The sequence below is a fragment of the Ornithorhynchus anatinus genome, chromosome 2 (assembly GCF_004115215.2).
Source record: "Ornithorhynchus anatinus isolate Pmale09 chromosome 2, mOrnAna1.pri.v4, whole genome shotgun sequence".
NCBI lineage: Eukaryota > Metazoa > Chordata > Mammalia > Monotremata > Ornithorhynchidae > Ornithorhynchus > Ornithorhynchus anatinus.
The window spans coordinates 4815795-4826325 of NC_041729.1; the positions used below are offsets into that span (position 1 = coordinate 4815795).

General features: G+C 61.0%; 1 protein-coding gene across 3 annotated transcripts in view; it reads left to right on the plus strand.

Moving 5' to 3' along the window:
• Positions 1 to 10242, plus strand: part of RFC5 (replication factor C subunit 5) — a 28356-nt gene extending 18114 nt beyond the window's left edge. Inside the window, exons 9-12 of one of the 3 annotated variants that reach the window (XR_003756927.2) lie at positions 2901 to 2978; positions 4537 to 4591; positions 9111 to 9314; positions 9752 to 9839. Coding sequence is in view for 2 of the 3 variants with exons in the window: in XM_029058342.2 (XP_028914175.1) it covers positions 2901 to 2978; positions 4537 to 4591; positions 10077 to 10197 (254 nt within the window). In the remaining variant the exon portion in view is untranslated. The other 2 variants (XM_029058342.2, XM_029058343.2) reach the window with 2 other exon arrangements.
• The last annotated feature ends 289 nt before the right edge of the window (positions 10243 to 10531 follow it).

Sequence of the window (10531 nt, forward strand, 5' to 3'; positions counted from 1 at the left end):
CGGTTTTATCTGGGACGGGGGGGGCGGCTCGCCGGCCAGGACGGTTTCAGCCCCATCCGTCCGTTCGGTCGTATTCCCGGAGCGCTCACCGGGTGCAGGGCGCCGTACCGAGCGCTTGGAATGGATGTTTCGGCACCGGGTAGACAGTCTGACCGGGAGAGGGCTCAGAATCGGGTGCCTCTCCCACAGGGAAGTAGATGGGATTTCAAGGAAGGAAGGACGGAGCGTGGAGCAGACTGAGGAAATCCAGGGGGCCCTGCTGAATCGGAGGGATGTCGCTCGGGAAACGGGCCGGCTGGCTGTTCCCCGGAGCTTCCGACGGACCTGGCGCCCCCCCCCCCCCCGCTGCCTCTCCGTCTTCTTCCGCTTGGGAGACAGAAGTCGTGGGTTCGAATCGCGGCTCCGCCGCTCGTCAGCTGTGTGACTTTGGGCAAGTCGCTTAACGTCCCTGTGCCTCGGTTACCTCGCCTGTCAAAGGGGGATTAAAACCGCGAGCCCCTCGTGGGACGACCCGATCACCTTGTATCCCTCCGCGCTTAGAACGGTGCTTTGCGCACAGTAAGCGCCTAACGGATACCACCATTATTACCGAGCGCCGGGGTAGATAGAAGCTCTTCAGGTTGGACACAGTCCGTGTCCCCCGTGGGGCCCGCGGCCTTCGTCCCCGTTTGGCGGGTGAGGGGGCCGAGGCCCGGAGAAGGGACGTGACCCGCCCGACGTCACCCAGCGGGGGGGGGGGGGGGGGGGGGGGGGCGCCCCTTGTCGTCGGTGGCAGCTCACGGTGGCGAGGTCGTGGGTTCGAATCCCCGCTCTGCCACTTGGCAGCCATAGGACCGTGGGCAAGTCACTTCCCTCCGCCTCAAGGTCATCCGGAAAATGGGGATGAAGACCGTGAGCCTCCCGTGGGACAACCCGACGACCCCGTGTCTCCCCCAGCGCTTAGAACGGTGCTCTGCACAGAGTAAGCGCTTAACCAATATTCATTCATTCATTCAATAGTATCTATTGAGCGCTTACTCTGTGCAGAGCACCGTACTAAGCGCTCGGGACGAACGAGTCGGCGACAGATAGAGACGGTCCCCGCCGTCCGACGGGCTCACGGTCCGATCGGGGGAGACGGACGGACGGGGACGATGGCGATAGATAGAGTCGAGGGGAAGGACGTCTCGTAAGAAGGGCGGCGACCGAGCGGAATCGAGGCGACGTACGATTCACTGACAAAATAAATAGGGTGATGGACATATATATAGTTGAGCGGACGAGTACGGTGCCGTGGGGAGGGGAAGGGAGAGGTGGAGGAGCGGAGGGAAAAGGGGAAAAAGAGGGTTTAGCCGCGGAGAGGTGAAGGGGGGGGGGAGGGCAGAGGGAGTAGAGGGAGAAGGAGAGCTCGGTCCGGGAGGGCCTCTCGGAGGAGGTGAGCTTTAAGTAGGGTTCCGAAGAGGGGAAGGGAACCGGTCCGGCGGAGGCGAGGAGGGAGGGCGTCCCGGGACCGCGGGGGGACGCGGCCCGGGGGGTCGACGGCGGGACGGGCGAGACCGGGGGACGGCGAGGAGGCGGGCGGCGGAGGGAGAGGGGGGAGGAGAGGTAGGAAGGGGCGAGGGGACGGAGAGCCTCGAAGCCCAGAGTGAGGAGTTCTCGTCCGGAGCGGAGGTCGACGGGCGACCCCCGGAGTCGTTTGAGAAGGGGAGTGACGCGCCCGGATCGTCTCCGCGGGAAGACGAGCCGGGCGGCGGAGCGGAGGACAGACCGGAGCGGGGCGAGAGGGGAGGAAGGGGGGCCGGAGAGAAGGCCGGCACGGCAGTCTAGCCGGGGTACGCCGAGAGCCCGTGGCGGTAAGGTAGCCGTCCGGGCGGAGAGGACAGGGCGGATCTCGGCGACATCGCGGAGGCGAGACCGGCGGGTCTCGGCGACGGATGGGACGCGTGGGGCGGACGAGAGAGCCGAGTCGAGGACGACGCCGAGGTCGCGGGCCCGAGAGGCGGGAGGGACGGTCGCGCCGTCCGCGGCGATAGGGAAGTCCGGGAGAGGACCGGGCTCGGGGGTGGGGGGGGAGACGGGGAGCTCGGTCTCGCCCGCGTCGGGTTTCAGGCGGCGGGCCGACGTCCGGGCGGAGACGTCCCGGAGGCGGGAGGCGACGCGAGCCCGGAGGGGGGGGGGGAGGACGGGGGCGGAGACGGAGATCCGCGCGTCGTCCGCGTAGAGACGGCGGCCGAAGCCGCGAGGGCGGACGAGTCCGCCGAGGCAGCGGGCGCGGGCGGAGGACGGAAGGGGGCCGGGAACCGACCCCCGAGGGACCCCGACGGTGGAAGGACGGGAGGGGGAGGAGGCGCCGGCGCAGGAGGCCGAGGAGGACCGGCCGGAGAGGCGAGAGGAGGACCGGGAGAGGACGGAGTCCGCGAAGCCGAGGCGAGATGAGGCGTGGGGGGGGGGGGGACGGTCGACGGCGTCAGAGGCGGCCGAGGGGTCGAGGAGGACCGGAATGGAGTGGGAGCCGTCGGCCCCGGCGAGGAGGGGGTCGCGGGCGACCTCCGAGGGGGCGGTCTCGGCAGAGCGGAGGGGACGGAAGCCGGGTCGGAGGGGGTCCGGGAGAGGATGGGAGTTGAGGAGTTACTAAGCGGCGACCGTAGACGACCCGTTCTAGGATCTTGGCGAGGAAGGGCGGCAGGGAGACGGGGCGACGACTGGAGGGGGAGGCGGGGTGGAGAGCGGGTCTTTTTAGGACGGGGGAGACGTGGGCGTGTCCGAAGGCGGCGGGGAAGGAGCCGTCGGAGATGGAGTGGTTAAGAGTAGAAGTCAAGGAAGGGAGGAGGGCAGGGGCGATACCGATACCAACGTTATGAAGAAGAGCTAAAATGGCACCCACCTTGCTCTCTCGGCCTTAACCGCCCGTCTCTCTCCAGACATCGTGGAGTTGAAAACTCTCAAAGGCCTGGCCTTGCACGACATCCTGACGGAGATCCACACCTTCGTCCACCGAGGTAACTCCCGAGCCCCGCCCGAGGTCGCAGAGCTCTCCTGGCCGAGGCGACGGGAGGCGGGAGCCGCCGGGGCGCCGAGGGAGGCGGGCGGGGGTCCTGGCGGCCGGACGCTCCTCGCGGGCGGGGAGCGTGCCCGCCGACTCCGCTGTGGTGGACGCCCTCGCGAGGGCTGAGTCTGGGGCTCCGCCCGCGGCGAGCGCTCAGTGAACACCGGTGATCGTTTGATCAACCGCCCCGTCTGCTTCCCCCGGGGGGAATCGAGCCCCGGGAGGGGTATTAAGCTCGCTGTGGGCAGCGAATGTAGTGAACTCTCCCGAGCGCGTAGAACAGTGCTGCGCACGCGGTAAGCGCTCGACGGACGCCACTGATCTTCGAGGGGAAAATCAAAAGTCAGGCCCCAAGGCCTTAGCTGGGTTCTGATCCCGGCTCCTCCGCTTCTGCCCGCCGAGTGGCTTCGGGAATGTTGCGGCCGCTCTGGGCCTCGGTTTCCTCATCTGTGCAATTCAGTCATTCAGTCGTATTTATTGAGCGCTTACTATGCGCAGAGCACTGGACTCGGCGCTTGGAATGCACAGTTGGGCAACAGAGAGAGACGATCCCTGCCCAAGGACGGCTCACAGTCTAAACTGTGCAATGGGGGTGAGATGCTGGCTCTCCTCCCCCCTTTGGTCTGTGCCTGACCCCTTTATCTTGTAGCCCAGTGCTTAATGTGTTATTATTAGCAGTAATGATCCTGTTGGTATCTGTTAAGCGCTTACGATGTGCCGAGCACCGTTCTAAGCGCCGGGGGAGATACAGGCTCGTCGGGTTGTCCTACGTGAGGCTCCCGGTCTTCATCCCCATTTTCCAGATGCGGGAACTGAGGCCCGGAGCAGTGAAGTGACCCGCCCACAGTCACCCAGCTGACGAGTGGTAGAGCCGGGATTCGAACCCATGACCCCCCGACTCCCAAGCCCGGGCTCTTGCCACTGAGCCATGAAGCAGCGTGGTACAGTGGAAAGCGCGCGGGCTTGGGAGTCGGCGTTCATGGGTTCGAATCCCGGCTCCGCCGCTTGCCAGCTGTGTGACTTTGGGCAAGTCACTTGACTTCTGTGCCTCAGTTCCCTCATCTGTAAAATGGGGATTAAAACTGTGAGCCCCGCATGGGACAACCTGATTACCTTGTATCCCCCAGCGCTTAGAACAGTGCTTTGCACATAGTAAGCGCTTAACAAATACCACCATTATGCCGTAGCTCTTCGCCCGGGAGCATCCGTTCCTTCATTCGATCGTATTTCCCGAGCGCTGACTGTGTGCAGAGCGCTGTACTAAGCGCTGGGAATGGACAATTGGGCAACACAGAGAGACCGCCGCTGCCCAGCGACGGGCTCAGGGTCTGATCGGGGGAGACGGACGGCAGAACGTCGCCCTCTTAAGAAAGGCCACGGGGAAGCCCGACCCGTTTGACGAACTTAAGATGGCGGCGTGTGGGTCTTTTGCCCCTGCTCAAAAGAAAACGGGGGGGGGGGGACATCTACCCAACGAACCCACCACGTACTCCGCCTTTTCTCCCCCCCAGTTGACTTTCCGCCTTCCGTCCGGATACACCTGTTGATCAAAATGGCAGACATCGAGTAAGTAGGCACGTTTCCCAGATCCGCCCCCGCGGCCCCCCGCCCCATCCCGCCTCCCTTTTCCGATACCCTGCCGGGGCTCTCGAGGCTTCTCCCCGCCGGCGGCCGGCTCCATTTTGTCCTCCGTTGCAGCGTGGGGGTGACGCTAGGTTAGGGAGGGTGAGCGCACAACTGAAAGAGCCAGAAATTCGCACTCCAGCGTCAGGGGGAGGTAAGGATCACGCTATTCGTGAAGTGCCCGCCGCGTGCCGGACACCGCACGATATACGTCGACGACGTACGGTCGACGTGGGCCGCGGCGGAATCGAAATAGGTTAAAAAAAAAAAGGGTCGGGTCACTTCAGCCGTACAAGGGAGATTATTCATTACTGTCGCAGTTTGGCTCTCGGGGAACTTAAAGGCAGCCGGATTGTGGAGAACCCGGGTCCCGGTAGCGTATCCGCAATAAATAATAATGTTGGTATTTGTTAAGCGCTTACTGTGGGCCGAGCACTGTTTTAAGCGCCGGGGTAGACACAGGGGAATCAGGCTGTCCTACGCGGGGCCCGCGGTCTTCGTCCCCATTTTCCAGATGAGGTAACTGAGGCACAGAGAAGTGACTTGCCCGCAGTCAGCCGGCGAGCGGCGGAGCCGGGATTAGAACCCGTGACCTCTGACTCCTAAGTCCGGGCTCTCGCCACTGAGCCGCGCCGCTTCTCTGATTGAGCCCGGTCCCTGTCAACCAAAGATGAGGTCTGCAACGTGTGAACGGTGGGAACGGGTTGAGTGCCGGGCCTGGGGACATCCCCTGAGGCGCGAATGTTCGAGACAAGTGAAATAATAATATTATTAATAACGAGGGCGTCCGTCAAGCGCTTACTTTGGGCCAGGCACTCTTGTAAGCGCTGGGGGAGATGCGAGATAATGGAGTGGGACACGGTCGCCGTCCCACGTGGGGCTCACAGTCTCCACCCCCGTTTTCCAGACGAAGCAACGGAGGCACAGAGCAGGCAAGTGACCCGCCCGAGGTCTCTCAGCAGACAAGTGGCGGAGCCGGGATCAGAACCCCCGACCTCCCGGATCCCGGGCCCGGACTCGATCCGTTAGGCCCTGCTGCTTCGCCGAGGAAGATGTATTTTTGTGCCTTCTCTCCCTTCCGGGGGCTGGGAAAAATAGAGTTTTTTATCCGTAGGACGATAGGAGATACCGGTAGGATTAAGGGGGTGTCGGAAGAGTTCTAACGCGTAGCACGGTGCCGTCGCGCCCGGAAAGCGCCCGACAAGTAAAATTGGCCGGCTGGTGGGTGAGAAATCCGTAACGGGTGGTTACAGGGGAAAGTTCATTCATTCATTCAATAGTATTTATTGAGCGCTTACTATGTGCAGAGCACTGTACTAAGCTTTGGGATGAACAAGTCGGCGACAGATAGAGACGGTCCCTGCCGTCTGACGGGCTTACGGTCCGATCGGGGGAGACGGACGGACGAGAACGATGGCACTAAACAGCGTCGAGGGGAAGAACGTCTCGTAAAAACCGATGGCGACTAAATAGAATCGAGGCGATGTACGATTCATTGACAAAATAAATAGGGTGACGAAAATATATACGGTCGAGCGGACGGGTACGGTGCCGTGGGGATGAGAAGGGAGAGGTGGAGGAGCGGAGGGAAAAGGGGAAAATGAGGCTTAAGCTGCGGAGAGGTGAAGGGCGGGTGGCAGAGGGAGTAGAAGGGGAAGAGGAGCTCAGTCTGGGAACGCCTCTCGGAGGAGGTGATTTTTAAGTAAGGTTTTGAAGAGGGAAAGAGAATCGGTTCGGCGGAGGCGAGGAGGGAGGGCGTCCCGGGACCGCGGGAGGACGCGACCCGGGGGTCGACGGCGGGACGGGCGAGACCGAGGGACGGGCGAGACCGAGGGACGGCGAGGAGGCGGGCGGCGGAGGAGCGGAGCGTGCGGGGTGGGTGGTAGAGAGAGAGAAGGGAGGAGAGGTAGGAAAGGGCGAGGGGACGTAGAGCCTCGAAGCCTAGAGTGAGGAGTTTTCGTTTGGAGCGGAGGTCGATAGGCGACCACCGGAGTTGTTTAAGAAGGGGAGTGACATGCCCGGATCGTTTCTGCGGGAAGATGAGCCGGGCGGCGGAGTGAAGAATAGACCGGAGCGGGGCGAGAGAGGAGGAAGGGAGGTCGGAGAGAAGGCCGACGCGGTAGTCTAGCCGGGATATGACGAGAGCCCGTAATAGTAAGGTAGCCGTTTGGGTGGAGAGGAGAGGGCGGATCTCGGCGATATCGTAGAGGTGAGACCGGCGGGTCTCGGTAACGGATAGGACGCGTGGGGTGAACGAGAGGGACGAGTCAAGGATGACACCGAGATCGCGGGCCTGCGGGACTGGAAGGACGGTCGCGCCATCCACGGTGATAGAGAAGTCTGGGAGCGGACCGGGTTCGGGAGGGAAGACGAGGAGCTCGGTCTCGCTCACGTCGAGTTTTAGGTGGCGGGCCGACATCCAGGCGGAGACGTCCCGGAGGCGGGAGGAGACGCGAGCCCGAAGGGAGGGGGAGAGGACGGGGCGGAGATGTAGATCCGCGTGTCATCTGCGTAGAGACGGTAGTCGAAGCCGTGAGGGCGGATGAGTTCGCCGAGGGAGTGGGTGTAAATGGAGAACGGAAGAGGGCCGAGAACCGACCCTCGAGGAACTCCGACGGTTAAAGGACGGGAGGGGGAGGAGGCGCCGGCGTAGGAGACCGAGAACGATCGGCCGGAGAGGTGAGAGGAGAACCGGGAGAGGACAGAGTCCGTGAAGCCGAGGTGAGATAAGGTATGGAGGAGGAGGGGATGGTCGACGGTGTCAAAGGCAGCAGAGAGGTCGAGGAGGATCAGAATGGAGTAGGAGCCAAAGTTGGGGATTTGAGCCTGAGGAAGGCTTTAAAAAGGCTCACTGGGTCCAGAGATGATTGGGGGAAAGAGGGAGGGGATTTGATCTGATGGAGAGCGTGTGCTCTCTGTGCTCATCTGTATCTATTTTTATTACTCTGTTGATTTTGTTAATGAGGTGTCCATCCCCTTGATTCTGTTCATCGTGATTAAGCTGTCTTGTTTTTGTTCATCCGTCTCCCCCGATCAGACCGTGAGCCCGTCATCGGGCAGGGATCGTCTGTCCGTTGCCAAATTGTCCATTCCAAGCGCTTAGTCCAGTGCTCTGCACATAGTAAGCGCTCATTAAATACTATTGAATGAATGGTCGGGCGGCCGGAATATAATGTCGGTATTTGTTAAGCGCTTACTACGTGCAGAGCACTGTTCTAAGCGCTAAGGATGACGATAACAATAACGTTGGTATTTCTTAAGCGCTCACTACGTGCAGAGCACTGTTCCGAGCGCCGGGGGAGAGCCAGGGTCATCAGGTCGTCCCACGTGGGGCTCACGGTCTTGGTCCCCATTTTACAGATGAGGGAACTGAGGCCCAGAGAAGTGAAGCGACTTGCCCAGGCTCACCCAGCTGGCAAGCGGCGGAGCGGGGATTCGAACCCACGACCTCTGACTCCCCAGCCCGGAGTCACGCTGCTTCTCTAACGAGCGCCCCGCATCCTGTGGGCAAGTCACTTCACTTCTCTGTGCCTCAGTTCCCTCATCTGTAAAATGGGGATTTAAGATGGTGAACCTCACGTGGGACCACCTGGTGACCCTGTATCTCCCCCGGCGCTTAGAACGGTGCCCTGCACATTGTAAGCGCTTAACGGATACCAACATTATTATCCTTAGGAGTGACAGGCAGGGGGCTTGGGCTTAATAGACGCCCCCAACCCCACAGCACCTCCGTCGTCCTCCTCCTCACGCTCTGCCGCTTCCGCTGGCTCAGATGTACTTTTTCACGTCCGGGTCCCCGCGCAGGGTGTTAAAAATCTTATTTTTCAATAAGATTTCAAGCCACCTTGACTTCTGCAAGTCACCCCCTTTCCTCAGATACAGAACGGACCCCGTTCTCTGGCCCCGTTCGCGCCCGTCCTCGTAACCGACTGTCTTATGTGCGTGTCCCCGGCTAGAGGGTGAACTCCTTTGAAAATCGTGTCTTAACAGCTCCGGGGTATTCATTCAATCGTATTTATTGAGCGCTTACTCTGTGCAGAGCACTGTACTAAGCGCTTGGAGGCTACACGTCCAATTGGAACGGGGGTGTGGAATTCAACCCCCAGGGAACGCTCAGATGGAAGATGAGCAGCGTGGCTCAGTGGAAAGAGCCCGGGCTGGGGAGTCAGAGGTCACGGGTTCGAAGCCCCCTTGTCGGCCGTGGGACTTTGGGCAAGCCACTTCAGTGGGCCTCAGTTCCCTCATCTGTAAGATGGGGATGAAGCCTGTGAGCCCCACGTGGGACAACCCGATCACCCCGTATCCCCCCCCCAGCGCTTAGAACGGTGCTCTGCCCGTAGTAAGCGCTTAACAAATACCGACATTATTTATTATTATAAGCGACGGATGGATAAGCAACCCTGGTCGGGCTTTGTCTTCTCCTCCCCCGCCCCAACGTGGCGGGATTCGCTGCTCTTTTCAGGTCACCGGGCTCTCGCCAAGGGACCGGACGGAACCCGAAAACTCGGGCCTTGTGGGGGAGGAAGGAAAAGTCCGGTCGACGCTTGTCGTGCCGGTGAAAATGGAACCGATGCAAAGTTTGAACTCTAAGAGTTCTGGCAGTCGCCACGTATAAACGAAAGAATTCAAAGCGGCGACGCAAAGGAAGAGTGTTCATCTCTTGCAGGTTCGGTCCCACCGCCGCAGAATAATAATAATAATAATGTTGGTATTTGTTAAGCGCTTACTATGTGCCGAGCACTGTTCTAAGCGCTGGGGTAGACATAGGGGAATCAGGTTGTCCCACGTGGGGCTCACAGTCTTAATCCCCATTTTACAGATGAGGGAACTGAGGCCCGGAGAAGTTAAGTGACTCGCCCACAGTCACACAGCCGACAAGTGGCAGAGCTGGGATTCGAACTCATGAGCCCCGACTCCAAAGCCCGTGCTCTTTCCACTGAGCCACGCTGCTTCTCCCAGAAGAACGGGGGGGTGGACGTCAACTCGGGACAGAGATCTTTTAGGACCTTAAGCGGCTGAACTCCCTCGGCGGTAACGCCGGGGAACGAGGGCGTGAAAAGAAACGGTTGCTCGAGTCTTAACTCGCTTTTCGGCTTGTCTTAGGCACCGACTGGCCGCGGGCACCAACGAGAAGATTCAGCTGAGCTCCCTCGTGGCCGCTTTCCAGGTCACGCGGGACCTGATCGTGGCAGAGGCTTAGCCCTTCCCGGGGGGGGGGGCCTCTCCGGCCCCGAGCGGGGGAGCGACGGAGCGAAGGGAACCCCGGAGCGACGTCCGGAAGGCCCTCGCTCCTCCGGGGAGGCGGCGGCTCACGGGGGGACGCGTCCCACGCGGAACGTACAAGCTAAGGATGCGGGCAGACCGCGCTCGGAGCCCCTCCGCGCGTCCCCCCCCCCCCAGTCAGGAAGAGTGCTTTTTTGCCCTCTAGACGTGCTGGAGGATTTGCAACCGCCCCGCCCACCGCGAGCAGCTCCGAAGCTTCTTTCACGGGCGCGTCTCCCCAAACGGGCCGTCCCCGAGCCACCTCGCTAACCCGGGACCTCTCTTGACCTGGAAAAAGGCGTGATGAGAAAAATAAATCTTACACTTCTGCAGACGGGCTCATTCGTTTAATCTCTGACCGAGGGGGAGAAGTGATCCTCTTTTCAGAACTTTTTTTTTTCCCCCAGTTCATTCATTTGATTGTTTATCGAGCGCCGACTGTGGGCAGAGCGCTGTACCGAGCGCTTGGGAGGGACATTTCGGCCACAGAGAAGAGACGATCCTTACCCGACAACGGGCTCACGGTCTTGAAAGCCAAATGAAGAGGGAACGGGTCACGACCTTCAAAAGACCGAGTGAGTTTTGTCGGCGGGGAACGTTTCTACCAGCTGTTGTTATACT